This window comes from Protopterus annectens, chromosome 1.part0, assembly GCF_019279795.1.
Source record: "Protopterus annectens isolate FY-2018-M chromosome 1.part0, PAN1.0, whole genome shotgun sequence".
In the NCBI taxonomy this organism is placed as follows: domain Eukaryota; kingdom Metazoa; phylum Chordata; order Ceratodontiformes; family Protopteridae; genus Protopterus; species Protopterus annectens.
This window is the reverse complement of record NC_056725.1, coordinates 613667942-613686301: the sequence shown is the minus strand read 5'-3', so window position 1 is coordinate 613686301 and position 18360 is coordinate 613667942. Positions and strand designations below refer to the sequence as shown.

The 18360-nt window shown below is 43.8% G+C and overlaps 1 protein-coding gene across 1 annotated transcript in view; it reads left to right on the top strand.

The window, feature by feature from the left end:
• TRERF1 (transcriptional regulating factor 1) overlaps nucleotides 1–18360 on the top strand; it is a 1546663-nt gene that overhangs the window by 1422986 nt on the left and 105317 nt on the right. Inside the window, exon 15 of the mRNA XM_044060332.1 lies at nucleotides 8374–8579. Within this exon, the coding sequence (XP_043916267.1) occupies nucleotides 8374–8579 (206 nt within the window). The remainder of the gene's footprint in view (nucleotides 1–8373; nucleotides 8580–18360) is intronic.

Below are 18360 nucleotides of genomic sequence, written 5' to 3'. Positions count from 1 at the left end.
AAATCTGAATCTGGACTACACTAGTTACAGGAAAGCTATATTAATATATATATATATATATATATATACAGAAAAGTAGCTAAAACAGCAGTAAAAACAATTCAAATGCAGTGCAAGCTAGCACACTTGAGTATGTAGCAATGTTAGACCAAACAGTTTAAAAATGCAATTAAATTAAAAATGACTAAAAACAAGTGCAGAAGGATTGTGTTAGGTAGAATGAGGTAAAGAAATGGGACTGGGGGGAGTGTCCCAGATCAAATCTACAGTGGGGGTGGGCAACTGCAAAAGCCTCCAAATTTAAACAACACAGGAATAGGGAGGGTGGGTATGGGAAAACCAACACCTTCAGCAGAGATCTGAAAAATTATACTGTGAAGCAAAAATAACAGTGCACAACTCTAAAGTCAGCCAGCGGTGATATAAAATTAGTCAAACAACAATTACCAGTGCACAACTCTGAAATGCCAGAAAAATGTACTCAGCTCTGTATATCTCCAGATAGTTTGAAGAGCACTTTGTCAAGACACAGGAAGGCTCCAGCAAGTTAGCCTAATATTCACCTATGAACCTATGGTTCTCATGATACCCCCTGGCAAGACTCCACATGAGAAATATACACTGGTATTTGACGTCACTTTGGTCCCAGCACCAACAGCCCTTGTCTTTTCAGATCCCAGTGCTGTGGTTGGTTTGTCCAAAGGGAAATCACTTGGTGGATACAAAAAAATATCTCTAAATTGAGTCCTACTCTTCTCCCTCCCTGTTCCAAGGCAGTCAGTCACCACGGACATCTCAGACTTTGCTTGGGGAGCAGTTTCAAGAGGGATAAAAGTGCACGGTGTGTGGGACACCAAGGACAGACACAAACACATAAATATAAAATAGATGCTTGCCCTGATCAAGGCATTTAAGTCTGAATGATCTTTGGTCCCTAGGACCTCTTGAAGTTATTACAGACAATACCAGACTCATGTGGTACATCAACAAACAAGGAGGAAACAGGTCATACCCCCCTTTGCAAACTAGCCATGTTAGATTGGGATATAGCTTCACAGCATAATCTCACTCTATATGTATCGACATTCCATCAGGGCAAAACTGTATGGCAGACGAGATGAACAGCAGAAGGGCAGACCCTCAAGAATGGAAACTAGATCAGGGCTCTTCCAAGTTTTGATTAATCTGTGGGAAGTTCCTCAAGTAGACCTGTTTGTCTCCTTTGTAAGCAATCAGCTGGAAAGTTTCTGTTCCAGGACTTCATGCAAGATGGCCAAAGAGACAGATGCCTTTTCTTTTCCATGGACAGGAATGTTCCTATACACATTTCCACTGTTTTCCACTAATATCCAGGGTACTTCTGAAGATTGAAAAGGAATCCCCCAAGATCACTGTGGTAACTCCCTTCTGGCCCAGGCAACTATGGTTCTCCCTTCTTTTGGAAATGGCCAGGGGCAATTACCACAAGCTTCGTCACAGACCGGATCTACTGACACAAGACCAGGGGTGTTTGATGCACTGCGACGTAATTCAGCTTCAGTTGACTGGCTGGATGATAGGGTCTTAAATAACTTTAGGCATCTGTTTACTGAGGATGTGCAGCAGGGGTTAATGGAGGCAAGAAAGCTTTCTTCTCAAAAAGCATATATTAGCAAATGGAAGAGGTTTTCTATTGGTGCCAGCAGCATAACCAGCACCAGTTCAGGGCCAGCTGTTCTCCAGATCTGAAGTTGTTTTCATTTGATCTTCAACCTGTGGGAATACGGATATGGTACGGATCCGACTTGGCCGCATTTTCCAACATCGGATCCAAGCACTAAACTCCTCCCCTACTCATAATGCCCCTGTCTCTCTCCTACCCTCAGATCTCATTTGCCGTGTGTTCAGTCAGCATCGTGGTCTGTTTGCTCCAAGTTCCTGGTAAGTGAAGGTATTTTTTTTCTTGTCTTCTTTCTTCCTTTTCAGCCTTCCTATTTTCCTCTAGTTTTATACCCTACCCGTTCCTTGCGCTCAGATGTCGGTTCTCTAATACAAAAAAAAAAGTCCCCTTTCTTTTCTTTTTCTTCTTTCCTGTCTAGTAAGTGTGTGTGTGTGCATGCACGCTTGGTTTCCGTATGCCATAGCTGAGACCCCCAGGCCGGGCTTTCGGAAATATACTGTGTGTGACCATAAGCTTTCCCCTTCTGATGGCCACACTCGATGTGTTGTCTGTTTGGGAGTACCACACCAGGGCACCTCCTGTTTGATCTGGACAGGTTTCAACCCCCGCGCATTGATCAACAGGAGGAACAAACTTATCTTGAAAGGCCTCCTTCCTCCACCTTCCTCTGAGGCCTCTGCTTCTTCTTCCTCCTCCCTGGCCTCTGGGACTTAACCTCCCGCCAAGAAGGCTGGGGACAGGGAGAAAAACCATCAGGCATCACAAGGAGCGGGATAGGCCCAGTAAGCGGTCCTCTGACTAAACTTCTTCGGCCAAGCCCCTGGCTAAATCCCGCCTAGATCCCAGCCTAGGTTCCCCTCAGCTCCAGTCTCTATGTTTCTCACCGGAGTCTGAGGTCTCTCAGGGCGATCCCCCTTATCGCCATCTCCCCGGCACCTCTCCAGGCCCATATCTGTAGCTTCCTCCATCCGATCCACCTGTAGTCTTTCTGAAACTGAGGTGGACAGGATGATGTAGAAATTCATCTGGGCCCAGATCCAGATGGGAGTCTTGCCTGCCCCCTCCACCTCTGGGGCTGGGAGCATGCAGTCCGCCATACTTTCCATTGCCCCTTCTCCGATCTGACCCCCAGCTTCAGAGTCTTTGGGTCTGAGGCTTCTCGGCGTTAAGGGGTTGGCGCCGATAGTACCAGGTGCCTTGATGCCAACCATTGCCCTGAGTGGCTCAGCTCCAACTACTTCTGAGCAGTCCAGCTCTCGGAGCAGTAGTCTTGGTGCCAGATCCTAGGGGATGGTGGCTGCTTCAAGGTTTTCTGAGTTGGCCCTTCCACTAGTCTCAGTGCCTTGAGGCTCAGATCTGGCTTCCCCAATGATTCAGAGGGTTACAGATCCTGTACTGCTCCCATCTTCAGGGATTTGTTCTCCCTCTGCTTTTGTTATGGTGGAGAGGGTGCTCTTGGCTCCCTCCAGACCCTTGACGTTATCGTCCTCGGAGTCTGTCCTGGCTCCCTCCATTTCCTGCCGCTTCAGGGGCAGCCTGTTGCCTCTCTGCCCTAGCCCCCCCCCGGGAATGGCCAGACGGCCAGAAGTTTCCGAGTCCTCCCGAGAGCCCCCCCCCCCCAAGGAGCTCCCTTGGAAACATATATGCAAAAGGAGGCACTTGTATTCCACGCCGGAGTCCCACACAGAAGACACCGACTTAGAGGAAGGGGAGGGTTCCCCCGGTCACCCCCCCCCCCCGAGGATGTCTCCTTTGGAGGCATCATGTAAATCCTACACCAACGTGGGGGAGAGCTGCCAGAAACCCAACCCAGCTGAGTCAGTGTTCCTGGAGGCATTTGGCACAGGACCCTCTACCTCCTGGGTGTCCCCTCCTGCTGATCCACTTGTGGACTTGATTTCCTCCCGGGCTTGGATGGAGCCCAACACGGTGGAGCCCATTCCCAAGCTTCCTGATAAAATTCTAAGCGCACCTTCAGACAGGCAGCATTGGTCTGAAGGATCCCCGTTTGATGCCATGGTGGTTGCGGCGGCCATCTAGAAAGAGCTCACTCAGGAGAGCTCTATGGTCCATTCACTGGACCAAGAGTCCTAGGCCATGGACTGTTTCGGGAAGCGGGTTTATGCTTCGGCCACGTTTGCCTTGTGTGTGCTGAACTACATGGCACATGTCATCAGACTTCAGCGGGACCTGGTCAAAGAGGTCACTGAGTCTGCCCCAGGGTCCATGTTGGCAGAAGAGAAAAAGGTGTTCTCCTCCTGTATGGCCACCCTAACTTCTATTTCTAATACCTGTATGAGGCTCATGTCACACGCTACGGAAGGTGCCTCTAGAGCAGCTGCAGCAGGTGTTGCCATCAGGCGTCAATCTTGGCTCTGGCTTTGTGCATTCTCAGAGCCCTTCAAGGCATCTTTTACAAATGCCCCTTATGATGGTTTCACCCTTTTTCGTAAGACCGTTCGAGACACTTTAGTCCAGAGTGAGAAAAGACGGGAAGACCTTGTCTGCTGTTGGAATCCACTTCTCAACCCCACAATGATCCTTTTCCCGGAATCAGCATAGGGTGAAGAAGATGTGGTTCTGAAAGTCTCAGGGCTTTTCCACAATGCTTAGGATTCACCTTCCCCCAGTGGCAGAGGGGGATATGACAGATGCCGTCCTCGTGGCAGAGGAGGTCAGAGAAACCAGGGCTCTCAGGATTCCTTCCCGGACAGACCCTCGCACAGCCCTGTGAAAGGTTGCCCGACTGCTCATCTCTGGAGGCAGGTGGAGGACACCTCTCTCTGCACCCAACAGCCTGGGAGTCAATCACAGTCAGTCTTTGGGTGTTCCAAATTATATTCAGAGGATACTCAATCCCCTTCCTTCAACCACCAGTCCCACCTAAGCACCTCCTGGACATTCTACCCTTGGAGTGGGAGGACGCACCAGTGGAAATTTCCAAGCTGCTTGAAAAATGAGTCATCCAGGGTGTCCCTTCCAGGCCAGTCTAGAGCAGGCATCTATTCCAGGTTCTTTTTGGTGCCAAAGAAGACAGGTGACGTAAGACCCATCCTGGATCTTTCAACCCTAAACCTGTCAGTTGCCAAGACAAAACTCTGGATTGTCACTCTGCAATCCATTCTGCCCTTTCTGCAGAAAAACGACTTGGATGTGCTCAGTGGACCTCCAAAATGAGTACTACCACATCAAAATGGACAGGCAGTCTCGGAGGTTCCTCTGCTTCCAGCTGGGAGCCAGTCATTAGCAGTTCAGAGCGCTGCCCTTTGGTCTCACCACCGCCACCCAGGGTGTTCACCAAAGTGGTGGCGGCTCACCTGCGGCTGCAAGGGTTCCAGGTCTTCCCCTATCTAGATGATTGGCTCCTTTCCGCTCCCTGCAGGCATCGACTCTGTCAATCCAGGGATCTCCTTCTCCAGACTGGCCACCAGCTAGGCATAACCATAAACCTCAACAAGTCCCAATTAGATCAAGTTCAAGTTCTCAACTTCATTGAGGCTTGGTTAGATACCACTCAGAGCAAGATTTTTCTAACTCTGGACATACTTCAATCCCTCAAGCATCATGTGTTGTACATTGTTCAGACCCAATATACCCCTGCGGAGTCAGTTCTTCGGGCATTGGGGTCCATGGCAGCCATGATCACCCTGATCCCTACAGCTCGTCTGCATATGAGGGTTCTCCAGTGGACCGTAGCAGTCCAGTGGTCCTTGCTAGATCTGCTGTTATCTCATCCAGTTTGTTTTTCTCAGGTATACAGGGATTCGTTTCTCTGGGGGCTTCAGTCCCCGGATCTTCTTCTGGGTCGTTTGTTTATCCTTCCCACCCCGATGACCACAGTGATCACGAATGCCTCCCTGTTCGGGTAGGGAGGGCATTGCATGGGAAGAACAGTCAAAGGCACGTGGTCTTTTCTGGAGACCCATCTGCATGTCAGTGTCCTGGTGATGAGGGTGGTGCTGTTGGCATTGCAATCTCTTCATGCCCATCTTCCCCAAGGGATGATTGCCATCCAGACAGACACCATATCTGTAGTCTGGTACATCAACAAACAAGGGGGAACCAGGTCTTATCCCCTTTGTCGCAAAGCCATGAGATTGTGGGAATGGGCGATCTCCTCTGGCTGTTTTCTGGTGGCAATGCACATTCTGGGAAGGTCCAACATTCTGGTTGACAGGCTCATCAGATCTATCCTGATGTCTTATGAGTGGTATCTGAATCCTTCAGTAGCGGAAAGTGGGGTCAGCGCCTTGCTGCAATCTCTCTGCCTCGCCTTCCAATGCAAAGTGCAGCGAGTTTTTCACTTTGAACCCCTCTCCGGGGGAGTCCCCTAGAGATGCTCTAGTTCATGCTTGAGCCTTTGGTCTTCTCTATGCTTATCCTCCACTCCCTCTGATCCCAAAATTCATTCAGAAAGCTCAACGGCTGGGGCGCTTAGTGATCCTCATTGCCCCCTTCTGACCTCTCCAAGTTTGGTTCCCCTCTCTGTGGTCTCATGCAGTATGCCCTCCTTGGATATTAGATACGGTTCCGGATCTGATCTCGCATCCCTCAGGGGTCCCACATCCAGATCTAGTCAGTCTGAAGCTCACGGTTTGGCTGCTCCAGTTCCAGTGATAGCTAGGACTCCCGGGCTGTCTTCTCCTGTTAAGAAGATTTTGGTAGCAGCTCACAAATCTTCCACTAGGAAGGTTTATTCCAGTAAGTGGAAACATGTCTCAATTTGGGCTTCTCAGCATGATTTGGACCCCTTCACTGCTCCAGTCACCACCATTTTGGAGTTTCTGGCAGATATTTTTCATCAGCGTGCCAGCGTTTCTACGGTAAAGGTACAGTTGGCAGCTATCTCCAATTTCCATGTAAGAGACAATTTGGCTTCCTTAGCTTCTTCCAAGCTTTGTAAAGCCTTTTTGAAAGGTACCTTTTTACTTAGGCTTCCAGTTAAAGACCGTACACCTCCTTGAGATCTTACTCTAGTCCTACAAGCCTTTCTTTCTTCCCCTTTTGAACCAGCAGCTAGTGGATTTCCAATTCATGTCTTGGAAGACAGCCTTTCTGGTTGCCATTACTTCAGCTAAAAGGGTATTGGAGATTCAGCCTTATCAGTCAAGACCCTTATATGGTGTTACTTAAAGACAGAGTTTCCTTGCAGACGAACCCTTCATTTCTTCCAAAAGTGGCTTCAGAATCTAACATTAACCACATCATCAATCTTCCTGTTTTCTTTCCGAACTTCCAGAATAAAGGAAAGTATAAATTGCATCTGCTTGATGTTCATAGGCAACTGCATTTCTATTTGCATAGAACAAAGTCCTTTCGTAAGTCTGATCAGCTGTTTTTTGCTTTTCTAAGCCTTTCTTAGTAAACCTGTTTCTAAGGTAACTATTGCTCATTTGATCTCACAGTGCATAGCTTTGGCCTGTAAAGCCAAAGGATTATCTCCACCAGGTCATGTCAGGGTGCAGTCTGCCAGATCTGTGGCTACTTCATCGGCCTTTTGGTCAAGGGTTTCTTTGGATGACATTTGCTCTGCAGCTACTTGGGCATCATCACACGTTTATTTCACATTGTAAGTTGGATCTCCTGTCCATAGGCAGGGCATCCTTTGGCTCCACCGTGCTTCACAACATCCTTCCATGAGGACCTCCCAGGGGTTTTTTTTGGGTAGCTGGGGACTCTGTCCCACAGGTTGAAGATCCAATGAAAACAACAACTTCAGATAAAAAAGTTATGTACTCACCATAACGTTCCATCTGAGTTGTTTCTTTTCATTTGTCTTCAACCGTCCCTCCCTCCTTCCCCCTGTCTTATGTGGGCTGTGTTGTGGACCGGATGGAAGAGGCATAGTCCCTACTCTGGTGAGCCTTTGTCTTCCTTATGGTGCTTTGGGTGCTAATCCCAGAGTGTTAGGCACATGGGTAAGTTGGGGTGTTACTGTTTGCAGCAAACTCAATCTAAGGGTAGGAGGGAGACAGGGTCATTATGGGTAGGGAAGGAGCTTGGAGCTTGGATCCGATGCTGGAAAATGCGTTCGAGTTAGATCCTTACTGGATCCATATTCCCACAGGTTGAAGAGAAATGAAAAGCAACAACTCAGTACATAACTTTTTTTTACAACATTTGTGTGAGTTAGTATTCTATGGCCTTTCTTACTCCTCTATCAAGTTTCATTTATTGGGCATTTCTGCATGTCTGCCCATGGATTCTCCCCTTTCAATGCATTTTCATGTCAAAATATTTTTGAAAGAGGTTTTTGCATAAGAGACCTCCAAGAAAACTAGCTGGCCAGGTGTTACATCCTTCTCAGGATATAACCCCATATAGCTGTGGCTACTGTAGTAGTGATCATTTGAATATCTACTGTCATAATAAGTTTACTTACACAACTAGTTTACATTTTGAGTGATGGGTATAGTATAAATGTCAGTGATTTAATGTGTTAAGTGTTTTTGTTTTCAGAACTCAGTAATGTTACCAATTGTTAGGTGTACTCATTTGTCTTGGTGACTATTTTGCAGTAGCCTAATGTTTTCTTCAAATAGTTCCCATGCATGTAGAGATTCTAATGTCCTACAGAAGTCAGAGGACTTTGGTGCTCACCTCTGGCAAAATATATTGATTGCTTGTATGAATGTATCAGTCTGCCTTTTCTGTGTTCTACATCACTTAGTTGACTAGGGAAAAAAACTTTAAAACTATACTTTCATTTTCAGATTTTCAGCTCTAGACAAGCATTAAATGGTCATGCACGTATCCATGGTGGTACAAGCCAAGCATCAAAGTCACATTCTTTAGCTTCTTCTAAACCAAAACCAAGACAGCAGTCTGGATATGACTCAGTCAAGAGTTCACCCGCCCACAGCACAGCCAGTGGTGATACAGATATAAGTACTCCTTTTCCTTGCAAGGAGTGTAACAAGTAAGTGAATATAGACTCTTGTATTATTTTGCAAAAGTTCAGGTGATGTTTTGACACATTAATTCATTTCTTACTTATAGTACTTTAACTAGGTAAAGAATGTAATGAATTATAAGCAAAGACAGTGCATGAATAGATTCCTTAAGTTCATCTGGATATTACTTTGAGATGGCTTCTGTTAGAAATACGTTTAGGACTCCAAAGACCTCTGACATTGATTTCTAATCTTTTGGATTTCTATCTTTCATCCTATTTGACCTCTCCTGATCCAAGGACACATGCTGTCCTCATTAAGGTCAATACAAATTGTATTATACTGACTATTATGCAATATATTCACTGAAACTACATTTGTTATTGAAATTATCAATTACATTAAATATGGTACCTTCGAGTTTTTCTCCCCAGGCCTCTGCTGAAAAAGGGCACATGTGTCTAGTTGGACTTTCCTGATAAATAAATGTCAGTCAGTCAATAAATGTCTGTTTAAGAGAATGTTCCTTTGGTTATTCACAAGTTCGTTTTGTCATCAGAACAGAACTCAGACATGCATTGTTTTTTACTTTTTTTTCTTGTGGAATGAATATGTGATCTGAGATTTTGCACTCATCCTTTTGCTTAATTTATTTTTATTTTATTAAGTTTGCTAACCTATTGGGTAGGCTTTCTGAAGGCTCATTTTAGCCATTACCTGAGCCAATGAGCAGCTGCATAGTTAAGATAAATAAGAATAAACTTAAGATCAAGCAGTGTACAAATCGAATAAGTGGTATTGTTTTCATTCTTTTTCAGACTGACATCTCCAGTGAAAATAGCATAACATGAATAATTCACTCTAAACAGTCCCTTGCAAACTGACCCAAATGAGAGGGCTGCTACACTCATCTCCAGCTTTTACATGACGTGACAGCTGTATAGAAAATCATCTTCCCTAAATTTATTTTTAATTTTTATTTATTTAACATTTGTTAACTGGGAAAGTCCAACTTGGAACAAAGCCAGTTTTCAGCAGAGGCCCGGGGAGAAACTCTTCAGATATAATGTAAAATTCAGGAGTAAACCTGTCCAGTGGAATTCTCATAAATGTAAATTGTGTAAGAAAAGAAAAATAATGAAAAGTTGCAAGAACTTCCCCACCACCATCTCAAGACCACACTGAAATTTGCCAGCAAGGAACTTAACTGCACAATTAGAAAATGTAAAGCAGAATATAAACGTAAGGTTGCCATAGATACCAAAGGAAATTACAAATCCTTTACCAGCTGTGTCAGAAAATTAATAAATAATGTCCAGCAATACACTGAGCTCATCCATAATAATACCATATGTTTTGATCCCAAGGATATAGCTACTATATTAGCAGATACATTTAATGCCAGCATTCCCCCACCTATCAAAACTGTTGTCCCCAGTAGCCCAGAAAATGTAATTTCCTCTGAAATAATACTTCCACGGGGGCAGACAGCACACTAGGTTGCATTTTCATCAATGCCAGATATACATTATTCAAGCTTCTGCTTACACTGTTCAGTCTCAGCCTGTCTAAAGGTTTTGTGCTTGATGCCTGGAGAACAACCACTGTGACTCTCCTACACAATACTGGCCCCTTTACAGAGCCAGGTAATTATAGGCCCATTAGCCTCACCAGCCTTTTATGCAAAGCCACAGAACATATCACAGGAGAACTCACAGTGGCTGTTCTCCAGGCATCAAGTACAAAACCAAGCATATCACTCAACTTAAAAGACTCCAGAGATTTCTAAGAAGATTAAAACTCTTAAATCTTTCGACTATCCCAAAAGATTAACACAATTTTTCTTTTACTCAGTAGCCTACCAGCTGCTCGAAGGTGACCTGTGTCTAGGCTTTTGAGCCATAAAAGACCCAATCTTATTTGACCTCTTTATTTTTTGCAAAACCAGTGGCTCTATAAACGGGTCTATATTAGTTTGCCAAAAGTTTTTTCAGCAAACACCATTCCATCGACCCCTGTTCAGTGAAATTCACTTCCGCGATTCACTGAATTTACCAAGGGCAAGGAAACGATTGCTCCACAGGACAACTGAACCCACAACTAACAAAATCAAACCCACCCAAGTGGGGGCTTTGCCCCCCCACCCCCCTAACTGTATATACCAACTCCGAGATTGCACTACAGTGAGGAAAAGGGCAAAGTTGTGTAGCTGGCCAACTTCTTCCTTGCCCTTAGTAAATTCAGTGAATTGCAGAAGTGAATTTTGCTGAATAGGGGTCCACGGAAAGGTATTTGCTAAAAAAGCTTTTGTCAAACTAATATAGATCCCTGCAAACACCCATGCTAGGGACTGAAAAATACACCAAAAGATAAACAAGACTTGCTGGAAAGATGTTTTTTTAACACAGCATTTTATGGAATAAGTTGTCACTAAAGGTCAAACAAAGTACTTCTTTGGCTATGTTTAAGGCTAGTCTTGATAACTGATGGGAAGACACACATTTAGACCAAGGTTATCTTGTAAGGCTCTGCTCGGCTTGGGAGGTAAACAGTATTACGTGCTTTACAAAGGTGGCAAGAACATGTAAATTTAAAAGTGTATATGGCTAGGCATGTTTTGGTCCCAGTGATCACTTTTCTAGTATAATTCCTGTGTTCCAAGTCCGCATTCCTCATTATTTAATTCACTTTGCCATATGATTTGAAGCCAGTGTATATCTTGCAGTCCCAGTCCTGAGACTTAGTCCCAGTTGTCCTACATTTGGAGGGGTTATCTGAATGACTCAAAGTAACTCCAGTGAAATCACCAAAGAAAGCTTTCTGGATCTGATTGAATTCTGCATATACATCCAACTGGCCATCTCTTTTTTTCCTGAAATCCTAAAACTTTTATTAATTTTAGTTGGTGGTACGAAGGGACCAGTCCTCTTCTTCCAAAAAAGGCACACTAGATTTCTTTTCCTCCAGAAGCCTTAACCTATTTTCTCATAAAACGAAATCATGGTTATTTAATTCATAACTCCAGATGGGGAACTGAGAACTGTGGACTGTTTGAACAGTTTAATCTATACTTTGTACACATGCTGGCATTCCAGAACTCACTGTTAAAACAAGTTCTGTAAAGGTCAAGAGACACCTCATTCCAGAACTTATTTAAAGTGGAATACTTCTGACATTTGGACAGAAACACTTCAGGTACAATTTGTGTATCTCCTTTGTCACTGATACTACTAGCAAACAAAACTCCTCAGTCAGCTGCAAAGGCTGCCATGACTGCTGTGCTATAATGACTGCACTGGGGATCTCAAAGACAGATCTTGACTGGACTAATCTTTTTAATCCCTGAAGTATAGGAGTTGATTAAATGTCTCTCTGAAAAGGTCTGCACCATCTTAATTTTTTAGTATAATTATCACCCACCTAGGAGGAAAATGAATAATCAGAACTTCTAAACACAGCCATTCCCTTTCTGCAGGCAGCCATAGTATCTTCTGTGTTAAAGCAGAAGTAGCAAAAGGTACATCAGTGCTTCTTATGTTGTGGAGCCACCCTTAGAGTGATTCTTTTAGGCAAAACAGCCATCAAAAATATCTGTTTCCTCCATTCTCTCTGTTTGCTTATCTGCAAAGGGAGATGGTGAATGGATATTTCTTTCTGCAGCCAATTAATCAAACTCATTCCCACCTGCTGGTAATGATTTAACCATAATAGAAGGATGACATCTGTAGGATCAGTCATTTATACCATAGGATCATAAGAGGTTACTAAGCTAATGGCCCTGGGGCCCTTACAAGCCTGGCCAAGAGTTTATCCCAAAAAAGAAACCTCAGTCAGCACCTGTAGCCCTTGTCACTGAGGGACACAGGTGGAAACTCTGGGACAAATTTGTGTTTTCCCATCCACTCATCAAGGCTGCGCTTGAAGAGGGTCAGCGAGGTATTCTGTTTGATGTGTATGGGAAATCTTTTACATTGACGGGGCAGCCTCTGGGAGACAAACCTGTCTCTCTAGCAGGTTTTGTTGATGTTGCATATTAGATTCATGCCTTTAAAACAGGTAATGCGCGAGGAGTTAGACTAACAGATATGGAGCACCTCTAGTAGGGCAGGCCTTGTAGGCAAGACACAGATCACCTCTGAGCAATCTGTATGATGCCAAGTAGAGTGATAGTGATTTGAGCCTGTCCGCATAGGACAGGTGTTGGAGGCCATGGATTCTCTTTGTGAGGTATTTCTGTGGCCTTTCTAGCTGGTGCAGATGTTTGGAGAGGTGCATACCAAACAGGGCGTTATACTCAATTATTGGTCTAATGAGGGAGGAGTATAGAGAGGTAATAGCCTCCTTTTTTCTGGATGCATTCACTTTACTTATGAGATGAACCAAGTAAAAGGCTTTTCAGACTACTGCTGTTAAATGATGGTCAAATATGAGATTGTTGCCAACCTGAGTACCCAGGTCTCTCACCACAGGTTGTGTGCTTAGGGATTGCCGTACAATAGGGACCGTGTTTTTGCCGAATGGTATGATGATACATTTTTTTTGTGTTTAACTTGAGGCCATGACTTTGGCACCAGTCATTTGTTGCTGTGAGACCCTCTTCTTGCGGTATGTTAACATTATTTGGGGAGTCAATGACAGCACCCAACTTACAGTTGTCCACAAACTTGGTCAGCCACAGGCCTTTTGTCTTTGCCTGGACCTCTGAGAAGTGGATGCCAAACAGTAGGGGTCCCAGGATAGATCCTTGGGGAGCACCACTAGTGACAGGTCTACTGTCAGAAGTGGAGACACCTATTTTAACCTTGTGGGTCCTGTCAGTGAGCCAGTTGGCCACCCACCTGATGAGATAGGGATTTACGCCAAGTTGTGTTACTGATAGTTCTGAGTGTTATTTCTGCAATAATTATTAATTCTTCTGCCCAGGGTTTGTGGGATGCACTGCAGACATACTAAGTGCTTATTTGCATATGAGTATCTAAAGGTGTCATCAGAGATTCATAAGATTCATAATAGTAAGACACTATTTCCATTTCACTACCCTAGCTTATGATCTTTTATTATCCCCCAATTTTCTTCTACCAAATATCTTTCAGTAGCAGCAGCCTTTCGGAGAAAAGGATAGGGGCTTTGCTTTGTCTAATTTTCTGATTGTAAAATAAGCTACCAAAGCAACATCTGTTCTTAATTAAAGGCTTCACTCTGCATCTGTTTTCATAAGTCAGTTAACAAAAACTGTATTTGACATTTTTAAATAAAAATAAAGATTACAACACAGGAGGCTCAGATGCAAAAATTTACTAGTGTACACCAGGAGGCAAAAAACGTACAAGTACAGAATTTTGTCTGACATGATACAGGAAGTATACAATTCTTATAGTTTTTACTTTTTAGTTTGTGCCCACCTTTTTGACGTGGTTAGTCACAGGGCACCTACATTACTACGGTTCACAACATTCTATTCATAAAGATTGCTGATGTTACATATTTTAAAAAAGTTTTCCCTTGGGAATAATATAGCCTTGCAAAGCACCTGGTCAGCTATAATGTCTTTCTGTAAATGTTACTCCTTCAAGGTTTCATGCCTGCTTGAATACAGTAGCTGGTTCAGTCTTGTAATACACTTTTTTGTTCTTCTTGCAACATTCTCCCAACAGCTGCGTCTTATCTTGATAACATTTACAAGGCCAGTTGTCCCAAAGAAAGGAGAGGAAGATTTTCAATGCTTTATACATTTAATTTCCTGACCCAGCAGATAATCGTTAGTGAAAAACATAAGCTTGCTGAGCTGGCTACTGCCAGGGTCAGAGTTCAAATACACTGCAGTTTCAAAGCTTCAAGCAATTACATGTAAAATCATTCTTATTGTCATATTAATAATAGAATAAAATGCATTATACATTATTTTCTTTTTAACTAACACTTTATATATGTTCAAATACATATTTTTCTAACATTTTCCTCCCTTTTAATACTTTTTATTCTATTTTGAAATATAAACAATGTTATTTCGTCTCCTAGCCTTTTCCTTTAAGGACTTTCAACCAGGTAAGTCATTTAGTTTATACTTTGGAAAGAATTTCATCTGAAATTAATTTTTTTAACTCAGTGTCTTGGTACAAAGTTTCAGTTACAGATATATTAATAAAATTTTTGATTAATCTTTTCATGCAGGGAATCCCACAACAGACACATGCTCCTAATAGGAGCAGACCCACACAAATAGCAATCAAGATGTTCATTAGGATAGAACCCCACCCACCAAACAGATTCTGGAAAAAGTTCGTCAGTGGGTTTGGGCCTGGTTTAGTCATGACCGATACCTGCTGTATTACCTCTAGGTGGTCATTAATTTCATGTCGATTGTCTGGTATAAACGCACAGCATTCTTTTTTGATAAGCGCGCACGTACCACCTCTCGCCGCCAGGGTGAAGTCAAGGGCCATTCGATTTTGTAGCACAACAGTTCTCATTGCATTCAGTTCATTAGTCACTAGTTTGAGAGCAGAAAAAGTTGCATTACTCAATACTTTGAAAATTTTGACAGCTTTCTCAACTTCCAGATCGATTTGACTGCTCCATATGCTGGAAGTATTCCAGCCCAGGATATTACACTGTCACTTAAGTCCATATGAGTCAATTTTTCTCTATTTTTTACGGAATGATGGTCTTTCCAACCAGCTTTGATTTGTCCCACTGGATTTACAGGTTTTTTGATTGGACCTTCAGGTTTCCGGGCTACATTTCTCACATTTCGTATTTTACCCAGAGGTAATTCTGCAGCATGTCTTATGGCCGGAACCAGATAACCCAAAAAACAACTGCCGGACCAATTCTCAGGTAGCCATTTGTATGCCTTTTTCCCACAAACAAAATAACAGTTTTTTACTTTAGTACTGATGCGGGTTAATTCTGCATGAAACATTTTTTTGTCTGTAATAAACAGTTGTTTATGTAAAACAGGATTTCTCTGCACTTTACTTAATGTTGTTTTCATTAAACTCAAATATGAATCATAATTCGTATTACAAACAGTGCCTCTATCTTTAACTTTAATGTAACATTTATAAGATATGGTTATATTACAGTTACTCCAACCCACCTGAAGTGTATTATTTTTATAGAAACATACAATTCTTTTCTGTGTGACAGGCAAATACAATGCAATTTTGTCTTGTGATTTTACAGATCCTGTATAAAAAGTAAATTTTTCCAAGTCTCATTTATCCCCAAGGGGACAGCGGACATTAACAGTCCTCCATATGCTGTTGGTATAGCAGTACAAACCCAGCAATTTGAAATGTTCATAGTCTCTACATATACCCGCTTCATAGCTAGGTATGTGTTAAAGTTCGGATGCCAGTCTATAGACAGTTCATCACGTCTCTTCACTTTCACTTGTGTGGTTACATGTAGGAAAAACCACAACAAAAGGAAGGTCATAACAATCATAGTCAATAAATGCATAGTCAACAAGATGATTAAACAACATCTTTGGGGTTGATCTGTATTTTTACTCGTTTTGCTCTTGGCCATCCTGCCTTTGTTGTGTATTAGTCACAAAATGTTTATTAAGTTGAAAATTTTTTACGGGTTTACAGTGCGTCAGATGGACCCAGGACGTCCTTTCAGCAACTTTGACTGCAGTAGGCGTTGCCAACAGTACCTGGTATGGTCCTTCCCACTTTGGACTTGCCCAATTTTTCCTCTTCGTAACTTTCAGCCACACCCAGGTCCCCGGAGTCAGCACTGCTTCCAACGGTCTGGTCTGTCTTTTATCTGAAAAAGAGTTCAACTGCAAAACAGTTTTATTTGTTAACAGTTTTTTCATGTAGCTAGCTAATGAGCTGTCAGCCTCTAGTTCTGCAGGCATGAGAGCTTTCCACTGCAGCACATAATATGCCCTTCCAAATATTATTTCAGAGGGAGTTAAACCCTTTACATTTGGAACTGTTCTCATGTTCAGCAGTGCCAAAGGCAGACAGCAAATCCAGTTTTTCTGTGTCTTGCTCACTAGCTTCCTCATTTTGCTTTTTAGAATTTCATTGTACCTTTCCACCAGTCCTGCAGACTGTGGGTGGTAAGCACAATGATTCTTTAAGGAGATTCCAAAGAATCTCCCAAGCTGGTGGATCGTCTGATTAACAAAATGTGTTCCATTGTCACTATAAATCCTTTCCGGTATGCCAAATCTAGGAATTATTTCTTTTACTAGGGCTTTTGCCACTGTTGCTGCATTCGGATTTTTAGTTGGAAAAGCTTCTACCCTTTTAGAAAACATATCTATAGTTACTAAACAGTAATGTTAAGTTGTCCATCTCGCCTTCATTCTTGCTGGATGGGTTCGGAGCCGACCTCGGCTCCGACTCGGCCACTCTAAAAGCTCGAGAGTTGGTTCCACCGGCTCGAGGCTCCCCTTATATCCCACAATGCTAGGCGGTATTACCTCAGATCTCGTTTGCCGCTACAGCTATCGAGGTGTGTTGCTTCAACCGTCAGGTTAGTGTACTGAACAGTTTAAAAAACTTTAGAAAATCCCTTTTTAAATTAGTTTTTGACCAGTATCCCCTTATTTTTAAAGGATTTTATCCCTTTTCCCTTGTTTTTCTCTCTCCTACCAAACAAGAACTTCTGTTCTTTCCTTAGGCCTTCGGGCCCTCTCATCCCTCCTAGAGTGTGTGTGTTTTTTAGTAGGGACTTATAAACTTACTAGTTTAAATTAGTTTTATTTTACTTCAGAGTGTAATCGGTGTGTTTGTGCTTGGGTGTGATTGCACTTGTTATTTGAAATGTCCAAGGATTCGAAGGTCTCAGGCTTCAAGAAGTGTGACTCGTGCTGTCAGAAAATGTCTCTGACAGACGGTCACACTTCTTGTGTGTACTGCCTGGGACCTTTACACCTGCAGGACTCTTGTGCTGTATGCCATGGCTTCAGCCCTAGAGTCCTGCAGGAAAGAAAGAATAAGCTCATTTTACGGGGCTTACTAAAGCCTGAGGGTCCCCCGACTGTTTCTTCGGGCAAACCTTCTAAGGCTTCTAGGTCTTCGACTCCAGCTACTGAGTCGACACCTAAGACATCGAAGTCTACTACAACATCGGCTCCGGCTGGAGCCGATGAGACTTGAACTTCTACTTCTGTGATTCCCTCGGCTCCGGCTGGAGCCGAGGTATTGGAAATATCTGAGTCGGCTCCGATCAGACTATCGGAACCGATATCTAGGAAGAGGTCCAGGTCACCATCCCTTGGCTCCGTTCATTCGGCTCCAGCATCTCCCTTGCTGTCTGAACGGAGCCATAGATCTCACTCCTCTAGGTCATCGAGACTTTCTGACCATGACCTTCAGAGGGTAGTGAGTCGATTTCTTAAGTCCGAGGCACTGGCCCAAATGCTTCAGAGCCCGACTCATCAGTCGATGCTTAATCCTATCTCTCAAAATGTTCCTCCTCCGACTCCTTTGAGCTCGGAGCCGGGGCGTTTCGGACCCGAGACTGTGGTAGCGTCGGAGCCGATACAATTGTCTTCGGCGCCGTCGTCGGCTCCGATTTCTTCCTTGGAAGAATCTCGGCGCCGGACTTCTCTCGTCGGCTCCGAGGGGGTGAGTGGCATCGGACCCTTGTCCGACCCTGCTCTCCCTCTCGGCGCTGGTGAGTTCGGCTCCGACATCGGCCTCGGAGCCATCGCTGTCGGTGCCGAGGGAGGTTTTCAGCTTTTCGGAGCGGGGACCTCTGGCTCTGCCTGACAGGGGTGCCTTCGAGGTCATGCGGAGTGTGTTGGAACCCGGTTCAACTCCACAGTCGGCTCCGTCCGTC